The sequence below is a fragment of the Falco punctatus genome (assembly GCF_963210335.1).
Source record: "Falco punctatus genome assembly, chromosome: 7".
Lineage (NCBI taxonomy): Eukaryota > Metazoa > Chordata > Aves > Falconiformes > Falconidae > Falco > Falco punctatus.
Genome location: NC_137587.1, coordinates 51874667 through 51893087, shown reverse-complemented (window position 1 = coordinate 51893087; position 18421 = coordinate 51874667). Strand labels below are relative to the sequence as shown.

The 18421-nt window shown below is 42.4% G+C and overlaps 1 protein-coding gene and 1 long non-coding RNA gene across 7 annotated transcripts in view; one reads left to right on the top strand and one right to left on the bottom strand.

Annotated features, from left to right (window-relative positions):
• The window catches only part of LOC308067215, a 32596-nt gene extending 24509 nt beyond the window's left edge, over nt 1-8087 (top strand). For both annotated transcript variants that reach the window (XR_013929499.1, XR_013929500.1), the window contains exon 3: nt 875-8087. This is a non-coding gene — a long non-coding RNA (uncharacterized lncRNA). The remainder of the gene's footprint in view (nt 1-874) is intronic.
• Nucleotides 1-18421, bottom strand: part of RORA (RAR related orphan receptor A) — a 477306-nt gene that overhangs the window by 15905 nt on the left and 442980 nt on the right. For all 5 annotated transcript variants that reach the window (XM_080395591.1, XM_080395595.1, XM_080395592.1 and 2 more), the window contains one exon: nt 8095-8180. In XM_080395591.1, the coding sequence (XP_080251717.1) occupies nt 8095-8180 (86 nt within the window). The remainder of the gene's footprint in view (nt 1-8094; nt 8181-18421) is intronic.

Here is an 18421-nt window from a genome sequence, read left to right as displayed (position 1 = left end):
GGTTGTGGGGTTTTTTTCTCTTTTCTAGAAACAAATGAAAGCCCAGTAACTAGCTGGGAACAGTTCATTAAAAAAGTGCTATGCCACATAAAGGAATTACACGCTTTTTCACTGATTTTACAGATCCCATATTACATATGGTGCACCAGTTCTTTCCAAATGAGATAAAACTAATCCTAGACCTAGGTTTCCTTGATTCCCTGTCTTTCCTGGGTCAGCACCGATCTCCAGAACAGGGAGGATTCAACAGCTGCTACCCTGTTCTGTTCTTTGGAGCTGACAACGGCAGGCTCTGATGTTCAGCCTCACCAACATACATATGTGTTTAAAATATAGAACGTGATGCTGAGCAGTTCCTTCTAGAAAGAACCATTTTTAAAAATTATTTTTCTTGGTTTGATGCTAACTAATGAGGTTTTATTCAACTTGGTGCAGGATTTAGATTTTTAAAGATGGGGCAAGCTAAAACAGAATTTCTGTATTATCTCTTTTCTGAGTCAACTGCAATGGGTAGAGCCATCTCCAAAGGCAGTCAGGGCTGGAAGGTTACGCAGGAGTTACAACTTAGTCCTCGCCATCAGAATGGTGCATGTTATTAACCACTATGCCAGTTGTTTGCTTTGAAGTTCATTTCATCTTTTTGCCACAGACTGTCCAAACATATGCTTGTGCATGTGTAATACCTACTTCACAAGGATTCTGCAAAGATGTAGTCATTCTAAAGAGGCATTTGAGATCAGTGAGCACAGTATTTTAGTTTTATGGTGCCACATAATGGATTAATTAACAGCGCTGCAAAGGAAATACTTCCTCAGAAAGGCTGGGCACCTTTTAATTAAAGCTGGACTTTAACCAAATTTTTATTTATTTGAAGGCCACATTCTGGAGTTCCTCGGCACACGCACACTCTGTCCAGACACCTGGTGAAATAAACAACAGGAAGGACTTCGGTGTGACAAGTAAGAGACTTCCCAGCAAACTTTCCGCTGACAGGAACATGGCAACACACAGAGATAAAGCCCCCCATTCCACCTTACAAGGAGGGCACCAGTCTTCGTCCATTACGCCCCTTTTATTAAAGCTTTAATGGGGAAGCACAGAGTATAAGAAAAAGAGGAACATGAAGATGCCTGTCTTTAATCCTGTTTGCCTGTACATTATTTCTCACCCATTTATTCTGGTCTTTGCTTCTATATGATTGAACTTTCAACTGCTTTTTAATATTGGCCAATAGTGAGGTGATCATCACTGAGACTGAAAGTATTGCACATATTGAGCTCTGAGTTGCATCCTAAAGAAATCCTAAAATACCGTGGAAATTTCTACCATTCCAACACCATGACTGATCCCTCTGGAGGACCAACTCTGAGATAAGCAGACGGCTCAATTTCCAGTTCTGTTACCACCCTTAGCGGACCCTTTCTTTCACTCCAGTGCAAATACATCTGCAAGTGCAGTGCGACTCACTAGAAAAACAGGATTGGGATCGGCCTGATCAGTGACTTACTGATCAAGGTCCTGCATCTCTGCATTACCAGTCCCTTAAAATTTCAGTTCTCCAAACACTTTTAACAGTTGCACTGAGTGACATGCTCACATATGAACTGTATGAAGAAGTCTCTGCCACCACTGAGATCCTGAAAGTCAGGTTGATCAATGGGTAAAACAAACCTGGGCCAATAACCCCAAAGATCTAGACATTTTCCTCTAGCCGAGATGTACACTGAGTCTGTACTGCCAGTTTGGCATATTTCTCTTTATTAAAAATAGTCTTGTCAAGCTGAGGATTATTTTTAGTATCATAATAGAGAAAATACTGGGCTTTTCGCTTTTCCAGATTTTCCCTAGAGACACAGCTGCTTAATACATTTTAGTGGACCATATATCAGCTAAGTTACAGCTTGAAGCAAAATTTTCAATAGAGCAGAGTTGCCTGGAACTGGGGCCTTTAAAAGCACTTGCACTTTACAAACCAGAGATGTAGTAGAGTGCTTTTAAGAACAAACCCTGCAATGCTACATGGGCTTGCTGAAAACATCAGCAGTAGCTAAAGGAAAAAAACCCCTTGCCTCAAACTTCAGAAATGAATCTAAAGTTGTCCGGAGCTCAGAAATACACGCATCTGGGATGTGGGATTGAACTGACAATGAAGTCAAACAGAGGGTTTTTTACTCTCAAAGTTCTTCTACACTGTTGTCATATACTTGGGAGTGTTCAAACCTCTTGGTGGTCCTTGGACCCTCCATAGCCTTACAAGACACATGGGGAAGCCCCTATTACAGGAGCCTTCTGTAAGTAAATACAGTTTCTTCCCAGGTTGTTTCTTCACCCCTTTTATTAGAAGAAGAGAAGGCGAGACTCTATATTCTGTTGTTCTATTTCCTCGCTTTTGCCAGAGGCACAGAGCTAGCTGTAATTTTTCCACCAGGAAGGAGGAGGTGGATGCATGCATGGTACATGTGTATACGTTCCGGCATTATGCAAACCAGCCCAGGCCACATGCTTTTAATTGCATACATGTTCGCAACCCTTATTTCACATTCAGACGATTGCCTAATGGGCCACAGGCAGAGCGGACCCCTCCTGATCAAACACACGAACCCAACCACTGCTGCACTTGAGAGGTCACTGTGATGGCCGGCAGGGTCCCAACCCGTCTCTGGTAGCGAGTGCCCGGAGCCCTGCCTCCTGCTGATGTCAGTGTAAAGATCCAGCTGGTTTTGATGAGGCATCATTGAGCTTTGCATGTCTCCCTTTTTATGTAGATGTGTTACCACAGTGCCAGAAGAAGAGCGGAGCAGATTACAAGCCATAGCTTCATCTCTGCATTTCAGACTCCTATTTATATACAAAACAATATATGGGTTTTCAAATGCTGCCAAGAAATCAAGTTTGGGGAAAAAAAGGGCACAAGAACTTTTCATCTGCAAGTCAGTTTGAATAACAACTTGTTAAAAAGAACTTTGAAATGTAAATAGCGAAGTCTATTAATAGTTTCAGTAACTTCCCTGCTCGGTGGCTCAGTGTTACCGATGTTTGTGCCTCAGCTGGCTCCTGAGCTGGGGAAGAGGCCGTTGTGCTGCCCTGGTGTCCCAAACGGCACCGCACAGACGCCCTCCCCGCTGCGGCGCAGGCTGAAATGCTGATCTCATGTTTGGTCTTTCGACAAATTTTCATTTAATGAATTGATTCCTACAGTTCATTAACATACCCACTTCCACTTCTGTATACACATATGTCTTAATTAGCTGCTCATTGGCTGTTTAATTACAAGAAAACAGCTGACAGCTGCCTTGCTGCATCCTAGTGGCAGACGTTTTGGAATGACTGTATGCAAGCCTGTGACAACAAAGGCTTATTCATAATCCCATGATTTATGGCTAATACTTAAAGACTTCCACGTATCATTAAGTTTTGCAATATTCTAAGCAATTAACAATTAATTGCGGGGGTCATTCTTTTACTGTTTTGTAAAGCAAACTAACACAAATTTTCCTCAAAGAAACATCAGAAAAATACACTGCCATATGAAAGGCAGGTGAACATTAAAATTGGATTTTTAACTCTTTTATGACAATGAGTACATATTTTAGTTGTAAAGGGAGGAGAGTGCTGCGACAATATTGTTTAATAGACTTTCTTAATGAAGTATTGATAAAAAAGTTACAGGATGACTGAAAAGAGAGGAAAGATGTTCAGGTTTACATCTGTAATAAAGGCAGGTGTGAGACTGTTCCTCTGGTTATACAAGGCCCCTGACCAGCCCTTTCTGCAACATGGCTCGTCTCTTTTCTAACATGTTTTGCTTGAAATGGGCTAGGCAAAAAACTAAAATACAGAAAAACTTCAAAAGCATGAATTCAAGGTAAATGTTTGCTACACCAGTATAACACTCCACATTTAACAGAGTAATGAGAAACCAGCTAGTGAAGAAAGCGAAGTAACAAACATGGACATTCCTTGTAGTTACAATGACCAAGACCACCTCCGGTCTTGAAAGACACGAGACAAAAGCCAGCACCTATAAACCTCTGAAAATGTGTGAGCCGCCCTGCACGGGTGGTCTGATGAGACCGGCTGCGTACCGCCAAGTAGGGAGGGATCACCCTCATGCGTTTGTGGGTTAGCTGGGCATGAACTGACATTATTGATGGCAAAAGCCAGTAACTGCATCTGCAAATTAAAAGACATAGTTCATTAATAAAAACTTAATGTCAAACTAAATGCTTTGCTATGTCCTTTTGAAGCATTCATGTGTTTTCTGACAATGCTGAACTGATTCAGCTGTCAGCCCTGAGAAAAGAATACGGGTGTGTACAAACCAGCCTCCTTTCTCAGCACGGTCCCCCAGAGCAAAAGGCTGTTTTCAGGCTCCTGCGGCTAATGGCTGAGGAAGGGCTCCATACAGGTACTAGTTTTTTTCAGTAGTGCTACTACGACAGTATTATTTCCAGTCTTACACAGGAGAATAAACTTTCATTCCTGAGTCATGGTACAGTCTTGTGTCATTCTTCACCCGTGCTTCTGAGTAAAAGTCTGATATGATTAATCGCATCTTCCCTTTTCTCCCATTATATGTTGTATACTGGATATCAGCAATGAGTGGATAGAAAAAAACACCTCTCTTAAAATTTATTTTATTTATAATAAGCCACCAGAGCTCTCCTACATGAAATATAAAGCAGAGCCTGGTTCAAAACTTAATTTTTCACTGGGGAGAAAAAGAGGTCAGGGTGTTAAACTTAATTTTTTAAAGGCAGATTCAAATTCAGCTAAATAAGTTGATGGGTTGGGAGTACTCGGCGATGTCTGTGCAAAAACACAGCCACCAACCTCATAAAAACAGCAAGTAACATTGTATCAAGGCAGGAAATGAAAACTTCTCAAGAAACACTAATTGGCTTAATTACAAATCTTCAGTGCTAGTTATGTGAAACACAATACAACAGCAAAAGCTGGTTGGAGAACTTTCAGCTGTGTGGAATGCAAGGGTCACAAACCTGCAGAAGAGCACGAGGACCAGCAAAAGTCACTTTGACAAAAGCTTGCCAATGATTTTGTATGTGACACAGATTAGGATAGCAAAATAGCTCTTGGCAACTAAAATGTCACTTTAGGTTTTAAATCAATTCTGTTTCTGGTGGTTAGTTTTATTTACATGGTAGCACTTAATATTACTATTAAGTAACATTAAAGCTCACACCAAACTGGAGCGAAAAACGGTGAGAGCTGAAAACATCCCACTTCGCTGCTGCGGCTGCCGCTGTTGCTGCCTGTAGATCATTCTTGACAGGCCAGGCTTGAGAGGGCAGCAGCACATCTGTGCGCTTCTGATGACTAAGGGCCTGATCCTGCCATCTGATGCACATGGATGGGTTTGCAGCACCTGTGCAGAACCTCACGGATTTCTCTGGGACTGTCTGTGTGCAGGACATCAGGTCCAGGAATCAGAGCACAGGACTGGGAAACCAGGGCTTCAGAGCAAGGTACTTTTTACAAGGGAAGGTTCAGCATAACATGAAGAGCAATGTAAGCATGCTCAAACCTGCCGAGATCACAGCCACAGAAAAGCTGGGAAAAAAACATACCCATACACACCTGGCTCATTTGGCAGAAGCCGAGCTATGCCAATCTCTTCGCCAGCCAAAATAGTTCTGTTGGGTGAGACTTTGTTGACATTACCGCGGAAGAGCTCAGCACAAACAAAATCCATCTGCTACAGTAGGACATTTTAACTGCTGCCTAGGCCATGATCATTTAAACTCTTCCTGTGACCTGTGCCCACTAGCACTCCCCTGTCTATCACTACCTGCAGGTCACCTGGGCCCTGGCATGAGAGAAGAGTGTCAGAGCTAGTTCCCTTCAGAAAGGGAGATAACTTACTTAACTCAGTGGATACTCACCGGCTTTAAAATTCTGCCTGAAATTGTATGGCTGGAAAAATTTATTCTGCTACTCCAAGGAAAGGAGAAAATGCCTAACTTCATTCTCTGGGCCACAGTCTTACTCATGCACGCTCTGCTTTCAAGGTGCCAACGGGTTCCAGTGTGCTGAGCATACTTGCCTGCTTGCCTTCCCTTCTGCTGTCTCCCTCCTCCTGGCCGTTCTGGTGGGATTCTCAGAAGCAAACCGAGGACTGCACAGAGCACCCGGAGAGCTCCATTTATACAGAATTTGAAGGAAGATAATTTGTTCTAAAACATACGGAACTGCACACGCATTCCTCACTATCAGGCTAGCATCTGTTGTCCTGACTGCTGGAAGTACACAAAGGACTTTTCTCCTAATAACTCGCATTTGCATTTATTCCCAGGAAAGCACAGTCACTCTGATGGAGGATACGGATACGTCTGTGCCTTGCCCGCAGTGCTAAGTGCCTACCAGCTACATACTAACAGCTGTGACTGCGAGTATGCACTCTGTTGCTTCCTTCTGCATGCAGCCGTGCTGCTGCTTTTGGTGGGGGCTCTTCTTGCGTACAGGGCTTAGGAGAAGGCAAGGCCAAAGAACTGTGTGAAGGTGAAGCAGAAAATAATACGACTGGCAACTTTTCTTTGGCAGCCTGCTCCTGTTCTGCAACCAGCCCAGTTGAGAAAGGCCCATTTTCTGCGCATATGAGCATCAGCACTACACTAACCTCAGTCTGCTGACAATGATGTTCATCACAGATCTTGAGGCAGTCTCTCAGGTATAGTGGTCCCAGACCATTTAAGGATTAAAGAGGTCTCAGACCTTGAAGGTAACTTGATGCTCTTTGACAAGACAGGCATACAGCAGAATTCTCACTGCAGATGTCTGCTGCTTCACGCAGCTGAAATTTGACAAATGCTGCTCAACTACAGAAAGCTGAAACCACTTTATTATCAACGCAGTTTTAGTGCATTTCTTGCATTTTCCACAGCAACAGCAGTTACAAAGAGCAGAAGGTGCTGTCCTGTACCATTCTACCATTCTCAGATTTATTTTTTTACCTTCCTTCTTACCAATGCTTCTATGAGACTGAGAGAATGTGTTAATGAACCACATAATAATAATAATATATAACATTATATATATGATATATAATTATAATATATTATATAACCAGCGCAAACACAGAAGAAATCTCTGTAATGGGAAAGCAAGGGAGTTACTTTTGGAAGATGTGTGGTAGCACCAAGCGTGTCAGGAGAGCAGACTAAAAACTCTCATAAATATAAATTCTTCACACCTAAAGTGTAGATTAAGGGTAGAAAACCTATCAGCATGGGATTGCAACATGTACGTACATGAGGAAAGCAACAAGCTAGAGCACAGCTGTGCACAGTCTCATCCCAAGCTAGCACTGTAATTCTGTACTGTTGATAAAATGAGTGATTAGCTTCACAGCACTCTGGCCTAGTGTTAGCGTTGTCGGATTTAATTCTTGGTTGTGAGAGACAAACTAAACAAAACAGAAATGCTTCTAGTGTAATCCTTGTTCACCCAAGTAACTGAAGGTACACATTCAGGAAAAAAATCTAAGCCGAAACCTTACACAGCAATGGCTGCACTGCAAGGAGTAAGCACTGCTTCCAGCAAGACCTGAGTATTCCTAAATGACCTGAACACTAGTAGCATGTGCTGTTTGCACAACATGATGGTCCATGCCAAACAGAAGGGATTTGTAACATGTAGCAGATTACAAAAGAAAACTGAAAAGTTGGAGAGTTCTCACATATTTCAACACAGCTTCTTAGCAAGTTACAAAGCAAAAATGGAGAGGGAGATTCAAGAAAGCCACAAACTCCCTCTCAAGTGAATCCATGGAACAGATTCTTTGTGGTATGCTAGAAGCAGATCATCTTTCTGTAGACAGTTTATAGCTCACACAGCAGAACTGCATGATTTCTGAAACGTGTCCCAAAATTTGGGGCAGGCTCTGTGTGTGTGTCAGAAAAATGCTCTATTTAAAACCCAAATAAAACTTGAGATTCCCCAATTGCTTCCATATTCTTTGAAATAGAATCCACCGATCCAACTTCAATGCAATGCTTACTCTTTAGAAAAGGAAGGAAAATAATCGCTATCAAAAGGCTAAATGCTGTTTTAAGACTTAATATTTTAGAAACTTACCTTGCAGCCTTCACATGTAATGACACCATAATGGATTCCTGATGATTTGTCTCCACAGATCTTGCATGGAATAATTTCAATTTGAGCTGCAACAGAAGCACGCAACCAGTTAATTACATTTTCTTTTAAACACCTTATAAAAGCATTCCCTGATCAGCATTTGTACAGTGAAAACTAATAACCTGCTAAACATTATACTGCATTAACTATTCATTGCTGAACTGCAAGGGTCCCCTAGAGCTTTGGACTAAATTATGGCTGCTCATTATATAATAGCTTTTGGGTTATTAAAATGGGTCATTTGAGAAGGTGTTTAAGAGCCCACAAGAAGGCTAGAATCAGCATTTCAAAGCCAAAAAGAATAGGAGAGTTCACATTTTGGCCAAAGAGCTAAGATGACACGAGAAAGGTTTCTTCCAGTCTTACTCATGTGAGATTGTAAAAGGTAAAGTTTAAAGTTTGCCCTGCCTGAAAATGACTGCAGCGCCTATACTGGAGGCTCACCAGCACGCCACCCGTGCACAGGGCTGGCCAACCCTGAAGAGAAGTAACAAGGCAAACAGCAACCACGTTTTACATGAGAAACCCAAAATTCGCGTATCTGAATTATCAGGACATATTTGTGTATAAGCTACCACAAAATGAACAAGGGAGGAAAAGGCAGCAGCATTCCAGTCCAAAAAACAAAGGAGTTGGTGCAGTCTGGAAAACGCCAGAGGGATGTATGACACGAAAGCCCTGATTTTTTTAAACTGCACTTCATACACAGAAAGCATACCTACTCCATTTGGGTTAGTATGTGGAAGAACCCGCACCTATCTCTAAATCACAGCACCTTCCCACACGGATACGCGGATTTAAGAAGGGAGCCCTGCATGCTCAGGAATACCTCATCAACTGCCTCTGGAGTATATGGCTGCAGTCATTTCGCTAGCGAGTCTTTTTGGATAGGACCGGTCTGAGGCAGTGCCACAGACCAGCAGCCCATGTTTTACTTCTGCTTGCCTGTGCTCACACAAAGCACAGGCTCTACACATGAGGCAGATGATCACAATATCCCAAGAAAGCCTTTTGCTGCAGTTGGGTCAGCGTCAGGCTGTCAGTTCTCCTGAACCGGCTTAGCCCCAACAGGAGCACAAACGCAACTCTTGCTGTGTCTCTAACTGCGACATATTAACCATCAGAAGTGCTGCTAATCTCCTGCGAGGAACTGAAATCTGTTCACAAGGTGCCCGATTGTCTCTGAGAAATTTTATTTCACCCAAGTCTATGGCTACCCAGGCTGTGACAACCCACAAAATAGCGTCTAATACTGTTTTACAATGCATTAGCTTAACTTCAGTTGTACTCCTAAGGCTGCTTTCAAGAAGTCATGTCCACTCTTAGCAACACTGCATGTTACAGGCCATTAAACCTCTAACTGACTGCTTATTATTGAACAAGAATCATCTACCAATGCTGCTGTGTGCTCCACTTCATTGCAGCCCTACATCACAGTTCAGCATCAGGCCAAAACTAGAAGATAACTGTGAACTAGAAGACCAGAAGACTTTTAGCATAGCACTGACTGTGCTAAAATATTTCTTCACAATATTCTCTAGATGACATCAAATGCAATAGTGTGAGCAGCCAAGTAGCAACCGAATAGCATCCATGTGCTCCCAGGAACCCAACAGCAGCTCAGATGCTCTGCAGAGGAAAGCAGTGCCCAGCAGCTACGGGGCAACCCTGGTTTTTCCCTGGCAGTTCCATATCAGCAGCTTTCAAAACAGTTTCATACAGCAGGACACCACTTGCATCTGCTTCCATCACAAGGATCTTTGCATTCTCAACCTTTAATCCCCCACCTTCCCTGCAGCAACAGAACGATAGGCTGAAATTAAAAGGTCTGTTTGGGACACTTAAGGAAGGAAATACTTCTTCCCTGCAGTCCTCCAAAAACTGTTTTAATTTCACTTTGCTCTCAGCTAACACATTAAACACAATGGAGCAGGAAGTGAACTAATAAAAGGGAAAAATAAAGTGTATGCTATTTTATTAATGTGTTACATTAATTATTACTAGAGCATCATATGTTTACGAATAAAGCTGCGAGCAGAAAGGGTAGCATAACCCCACTTTACATCAACAAATTGGACAACAGAGTGAAATTCTCAGAAACTCAAAATTCGTATAATGAGCAGCTCGGATTCAAAGAGCAATCCTGTGGGCAAGTTCTGGAACAAACCTACCAACTCCCAGTCGCGCCTTTTCAATATATGATTGCTTTTCTACTCTGCTACAGTGAATCAGCAGCCTTCTCCAATGCCTTTGACAGGGTCGTGACAAGGCTTATCTCAACAGCTACATGGCAATGTATTCTTTACATTTCACTCTTACACAGGATAATTACTGCCTTATTTTGAACAGGTATGATATAATTGGATCTTGTTTATCTACAATCTCCAGCAGGTTAGTTAAATCACCCATGAAGCCTGTCTATACAACCCCTATTTCTTAAGCAACAGGACATTTGCAGAGTGTTTCTGAAGGAACGTAACGTGCCTTCAAAGTGATGGCCTAAAGCTAGGTTACTAATAGTCTAAAAGGTGCTGTAATTAGTCCCAAACGCATTTTCCAGGGTGCTTTACTGTTAGAACAGAATCTCCACAGATTCACAGGCTCCAGCTGTGCCCGCGTTTGCTCATCGACCACTATGTGTGTGAGCAGCCACACCAAATTTGGTATAGCTTTAGAATTCCAGATTTCCTCCAATTTACTACATCTTCAAGGTACTTCCTTCCAATTAAGCAGGCAGCACTTAAAACTTCAGCTTATCATTTCACTCTGAGATACAGGACACTGGGATGAAAGTCAGAAGCATAAACCGCCTGGCACTGCCACCACCAATGGTATTACAAATTAATGCACGGAAAGACATCAGATCAATTACTGCTCCACGTGGTTGCCCTTGCAAACTCATTGAAATGGAATCCCTGTCACAAGTTCATACACTTTCCATATAGCATGAAAGGACTTAGATACTTTAAACTTACTAAATGCAAATTGCCTGTGCCAAGATTATGCATTTTTCTTACGAGGGTGAAAATATTTTCCCCACTTTTAACTTTGACATGCAAATATGTACTTGCTAAAACCTTGTTCTTATGCAAACAAGGCAGGTGGGAAATATTTTTATATGTCAAGAATATGTTCCAACTTGGTTTCTCACATTCCCAGAGTTACTTAAAGCTTCCTACTGTGCTCACATTAATTGTACCTGTTCTGTGCTTACACATTATTTGTATGGTATATTTTCCAAGATTATATAAAATACTCTAATTCATGCTTTAGACTAGAATTAGCCTAAATTACAGTTTACAATTTCTGTCTCCTGGGGTGGTGCTCAGGCTGATTCTGGTTCATGCATGAGCAAATTATTTCCCAAATATGAATTGCAGAAAAAAATAAACTCTTGTGGTTGCTTAGAAACCGCTACAGATACCCAGGTGACAGATGTAGTTTGTATTCCCAGATTAAAGGCCTAAGAATCTTTCACACCCTGAAATAACAGTGCTTCGGAATACTACCGAGGATGCCCTGTGCCAAAGGAGCAATGAATAGGAATAAAAGCCCAAACAAACCACCAAGAGCAACAAATGCAAGCTCAAGCACAGAGACCCACCGTAAGCATCGAACAAGTTGCTACAGAAATGGCTCCCCAGAGAGAGAGGTGACCACTGAGAGCCGGGGGTGGTCATCGCTACGAACAGATGTCAAACACAAGGCAAACTCATCTCCAGAGAAGAGGGCATCTGACATCGACTAAGATCTCTCAGTGTATGTGACTTTAACATGTCGCTATTCCTATCACTGGAATGTCTGGCAATCTTCCTACTGCTGGAACATCATATGATCTTCATTTCACAGCAGGAAAACTGAGCGCGGACTCCCGTTTACTCAAAATCAGACAGAATAAGAATGTGAGCCCACGTATTACATGGGAAAAAAGCCTGTGTTTTCCCCTGAACTTTTCTTCCTCCTCCATCCACTGTATCTTCACTTGGCAATTGCCTGAAGCAGCTCTGGTATGCTTAAATTACATGATGGCCTCCACCTAATTCCTAGTGAACGTGCCTACCAGACAACCAAAGCAAGCACCGAACGACGTCTTTTGCTGGCATCCAGAACAGAAGAATACATCTTATTGCCTCCTACTCCCAGCTTCACTTCTTTCCCCAAATCTGGAACAGTTTCACTGGGCTGGCCTGCCTTTCTCAGCCTCCCTCCCGCAGCCAGCCGCTCCAGACAGCCTCTCCCTTTTCATTAATTCCCACATCATGAAACGCTGCTTTATTCCTTGTCCGGTTTGAGCAGTAGAGGAGGAAAGGAATCTAACTCTGTGCTTGTAAGGAAATGCTCTGCACAAGCTCATCACAATCTTTAGTATCTTCTAACTCCTTGGGCAGTCTCAAATCAGGCCAAAAGCCCGTACAGCCAAGTAAAGCACAGGGCATCTTCCCCCCACTTCTGCCATTTAAGTAGAAACTGAGCCTCAACACAGGAAAGCATATTACCAGCCCACCCCAAAGAAAAGATTTTTCAAAAGAAAAAAAAATATTTTCCAAAGACAGAGGTTTTTTCCTCCCCAGTAGTGTGTCCAAATGTTTGTCTCTAGCGAATTAACTGTCTTGGGGTAGAAAAAGGATTTTCCCATTCCTCCACCTGCTTTCACAGTGTTATTTTGCAGTCATACACTCACACAGATCACATTATTTTTTCCAATTCGCAACAGGTATGAAACTTCAGATTTGGCACCCTGGGAAGGGCTCTTCAATGGAAGCAAAACTCGGTCCCCTTTCCTGCCTTTTAGGTGAGATTCACCTTGCTGACCTGAGCTATCTTGAAAGTTGGGTAATTAGCTAAAGTTAATTGCCTTGTCTGCTTCTAGAGTGATGAGGAAGGAAGGGAAAGAGAAAAAGAAAGGGAGGGGGAAAGAGAAAGCAAGAAGGAAAAAGGGAGAAGGGTCATGACTCATCTTATTTGAGACAAGTGAGATGAACCCCTGAGTGGAGATACCTCCTCTTCACTCACCAGAGAAGGAATTTAATGATACCTTAATTACAAGCCTAACTTTTAGAAGGTGAAAGTCAGGTGAATCCTACTGCCTCTTACTATTTCCGAATTGAAAAATCAGAATTTTCTGGAAAGGAAACCCTGAGTACACCTGTCCCCTCCCGTGGTACAGATGGTCCCAATCACTGTGTACGCTGGCACCATCGAGGTGAGAGCATTTCTATGGAACTGCCATCACAGCTCCCACCCGGCAGCTCTCAAGGCAGCAACATCAAGAAATCCCAGGTACACACGTTCCTTTTTTGCTCAGTAAAGACAGACTCCAGCACACACTGGTTAGTCTGCCAGGTCAGTCTCTGTTCCTTAAACCCCCTACGTGCGCTGAGCATCCTTCTCCAATCCACTGCCTTTCTGAGGAAAGCACCTAACCAAAATTGCTAGCTGAACCGAGGGCTGTGGTGAGGCTGGGTGTGCCGAATGCACAACAGCCAGGACTGCAGCTGGCATCTCCTGGGTCTTGGCATAAAGCTTAAGAAGTCATCCCTTCTCTGACTGCAAGGACGGTTTAAATTCCTTTCCCTGAACGCGGCTCGCCTGTCCCCCCAGCTTCACGGGGTATGTACAATTTTGCAGCTAATTCAGAAGGGCTTTGAAATGAATACGATAGATCTACAAATTGGGCTAACCTGCTTCTAAAGGGATGCACTTTGTGCCAGACATCACTGCTAGTGCTGTTTGTAAGTATATTGATTAAATTAGGAGGCATACATATTCACTGACATATTCATACATATTCATCGACTCAAACAAGGGTGCTGCATGTAATGTGGTATTTAAAGCAACATGATATCTGATCACAAACTGAATTAACAAGGAATGATTTTACTATATAATATTCTAATCTTCCTGCATTTTCAGCTTCATTACCTAAATAATTTGCTCTGTCATGTATCCTAAGTAATTTGAGCTGGCTGCAAATTACTTGCCTTGGAACACCTGCAGCTTACCAACCCTGCAGTTCTACTGAGCTGAAAGCCAGTGGCAGCACAGCTCTGCCCATTCCATCAATACACCACATTAAGTGACCATCTGTCCACTCATATATATTAAAATACTTAAACGCCATGTACTTCTAAGGATGAGTGCTGGTTGGTAGATGTCTGAGGCATTTTTAGAGCACACAGTGTTTTGATCAAGAGCCGATGGGATTTACCTGCCCACTCCCTGTGTGAAAGGTCTGTTTAATCCATATACAATCCCCACTGTAATGGCACTCTGGCCATGAGCACGCCCCGCTGGAGACTGCAATGATACAGCCGGTAACACGGAACACCCGAGAAGAACTAACAAAGCCTGATATCCAAGAGATGTGTGTCTCACAACTGGTGTTTCTGGGGTGCAGTAAGGTTGAAATTCCAGCAGAAGCCTTCCCAGCACGTGGGCCACTCCCAGCGCCTTCCTCTCCCTTACAGATTCCCCTATCCATAGCTGAGCTGGGGCTGTGCGGTGCTGCTCAGTGCGGTACTAGCCGGGCATCTTTCTGGGCATGCTTTTCCATTTGCATGGAACGTGTAGGAACACATCTTGGGGGCTGCTGATGCTCTCAAGCCTGGCTGAAATGGGTTTGGAAATAAGGAGGATCAGGGCAATGGGCAGAAAACCAGACAAACACAAACAACCTCTCCAAGCCTCGTTTCCTTAGGAAATCACACTAGTAATAAAATAAAATAAATACTGAGGTTATGCTGGTACAAATCCTTTGAAGTCTGTGGGTGTGATGGGTGGAGTAGAAACGAACATGGCCACCAAAGTATTAATTAAAAGTAAAGTATGAGCAACACCTCAAACACACAGGGCAGAAATGCTGCAATGCCAAGATAGATCTTTGGGGCTGAACACAGCTGGATCCCTCTTAGTAGGTCACTTGATACTGTGCAGCGCTCCCTAATGCTAAAAACATTTGGCTTCAAAGAGTATTAAAGGAGATACACAGTAAATAGTATGGAACAGCCTGAGCACTTTTTGGGGCTTGTAAGACTTCTAAGAATAAATCTGAATTCTTTCAGCCTGTGTTACTGATGTGGACACATCGAAGGGAACAGTGCAGTACGAGCTCATTCTCATGCCAGGATCACTGACATTTATGTTTATTGTTTTTCTTCAAGCCAAGAAATTTTATTTACATGACTTTTAATTTAAAGAACTAAAGCTTTGATATTACATGAGGCACTGGCTTCGACAAAGACACCTTGAGTGCCTAATGAAAGAAGCTATATGGAAAATTGGTTGAATTCTCTAATAGACAAAACTGCTTCTGTGAAGTTGTTGTGGTGAGGTGTCCCTGTATATTTTTAATGTTATACTCAAACAGAAAATTGCTGAAAACACTTAACAGACCATCATAATATTCTTAACTATTATAAAGAAAAAAATAAAACAAAAAGAAATCCCAAACAACCAACCTAAGACTTCCGCAAGTGTTTAGGAGTACCAACAAGCTAAAAACCACTTTCGGGTTTTCAGAAGAACTCTGAGAGATGATGTTTGCTCCCTCTCAGTCATGTGTGCAACACAAAGTGATTTTTATTTTCCTTTTGTGTAACAGCTGTATTTCTCTCTGCTGCCTTGGCTTTCTCCTTCCAGAAACAGTCACACTGTTTTTTGACCCAGCAATGCAGCTTGGTATCTCCACATTTGTATCACCAAGCAGCTGAAGGCGTATTTTTCCTTGTACTTTTGAGGCAAGAAGTCTGGCCATCTAGTTTGCAGCTGAAAGCCAGATGATTTGATTTCCCTTGTCGAAGGAGTGACAGAGACAACTCTAGCTTGGGACTCTGGTCACATCATGAAACCAAACCACAGACCAAACTATAATATCAGACCACTGAACTACAAGCCTAGGCTCAAAAGAATCAAGACTACTGCATCCAGTGTGTTCAGCTGTGCAGGAGCCCAGAGAAGTGGTTCTTTGGAATCAGTCTCTCGTTACTTCCCAGGGCACACAGCTAGCATCTCCCCAGTTTGTGAAGGCTAGGGACTTCTGAAAGCTCCAGCTTTGTTACTACTTTCATGAACTTAGATCAAACACAAATTATGAAGATGGTTGAAATATACATCAAGAGACGTACACTGTAGCAAGATAGAGAATAATGATACTCTTTTGAGAGGATAAAATGAAGGCAAAACTACAGCACCAACTCTGAATACAAATTCTATCCTTTCACAGTGGAGGAGAAGATTCATTCACTAGAGACACCACCAGGCACAGTAACAAGCAACAGTAACCAAACTTTGTGGCAAAGAACATGGGAAGAAGGACGAGAGAGGAGTTGCTATGCAATCTCCTACGCATTTCAAAACCAAACCATTTGAAAGCCACTTTGATTATTTCAATACGATCAGAAGAGACTTTCAAATTTGATAAACACCAGGTTTTGTCCCGTAATATTTTTGACTTCTCATTTTCTTTCTCGGTGACTCAGGTGCTTATGAACAAAGATTTAACCATTCCCCCCCCCCCCCCCCCCCCCCCGGCTTAAAATTAACAGTAGTTATACTGGTTGTGATGAACACAGTTTGGAGTATGATTAATGTGAAGACTAGGCTAAATGCAGTTCTTGTTAAATAAAGCAATTCAGAAAAACAGTTTTTCACCAGAAAAGAAAACATACTGACACGGCAATCAAGTGACTCTCTTCAGTGAAAGATAATACAGTTTTAATCAAAGCCCTGAACTGCATATCAAGAAATAGATACTATAATCTTCATTCTAGTGCTGAGCTGCTGTGTGAGTGGGGACACTAGTTGGTGTCTCATTCGCTCTGTCTACGTAATGAGGATAATCATTCTTTATGTCTACCTCTATCTACAGCTATCTTTGGTGACTGCTTACTTACTGCCAAATCTTGGTCTTGGTCTTATGACCCAAGCAGCTAGCGTGCAGGCCTCCAAACACATCTCCAGTGTTTTGCACTGCTTAGAAGCTGCCAGGAAACTATACAACGGGACTGCTCCTCGGCTGAGCCTTCTTAGTTTCCTTTTTCAGCTTTTAAAACCAAAGCTTACAGGTTTAACTACACAGCTACAAAACACTGCTCTTGACAGAATTACACAAAACAGAAGTTTTAGAAGTTTTCGGTGTGAGCTATTACCACAGTAACTGCCAGCACTGACTTCTTCCACTCGGATTTGCTACTGCACTTAGTAAGCAGCAAGCCAGCGCCTGCATCAATCCTCGCTGTATGCTTCTACAGGCTTCTAGAGTTCACTCAGGTTTTGACATCCCCAGTTTCTTCCTACAGACAACCAATAACCTGGGGTGTTTGTGAAGGGGAACACCTGCAGTGGGGGCACAGGCACAGTTCTGCTATGATACAATCTATACCGTGCTGCTATAACATACCAATGCATATTGTCTTGTCAAACACACACACACACAAAAAAAAAAAAAAAAAAAAAAAAAGAAAAGTGACCTGGTAGGCCAAGACACATGTGCACCTTGAGGCAGGGAAAGTGCCCTTACACACCCGATCACACTGAGGCTTCTCATAGCCCTTGTGATTTATTTTTCTCTTAGTAAAAGCACATCTACTGATTTCTCCTTCCTGATGTCTGTATGTTGGTCTTTCATTTCAGAGTATTAATGGAGAGGAAAACAGATGGTGAAATCTGCAGGAGAACATAATTCAGAGTACATTTATTTGCTGTAGCTAGCTGGACAATACTAAATGCATTCTCCCTCCTCCCACCAAAAAGGAACCTGTACCAAAAAGCTTAAATATATTTGTACTGCTGTCCAATTTCCCAATTCTCTGGAAGAAACTATTAAAACTTGATTGTAATAAAGTCTTTTAATAACATAGCATTTCAGAGTGAAAAATCTGTATTACCTCTGACACTTGCTCTACAGATTAATGCACAGAGCCCCCATTTTATATGAAATTTCCTACTCTCAAGTGTTGGACCTGCCCTTCTCAAGAAGCCTTCTGGAATTCATTGACTCCAGCACTGCCCTCTCAGCTTCTTTTCTTGATTAAGTATACTGGCTTAAGGGAACATCTCAACATCTCTGTTTACCTGCTTGCGGTAGGAAAACCAAGAAGAACTTCCCAACCACTTGTCAATTTTAAGCCTCACTTCAGCAAGTCAGCCACAAGTATCACAGCACAACAACCTTTACTTGAATCATTTTTCATAGATTGCAAGCAGTCTTAAATGATCAACACTTCGAAGGTAATCATTTTAGTCCCTACTACAAAAAAGCATAGTTACT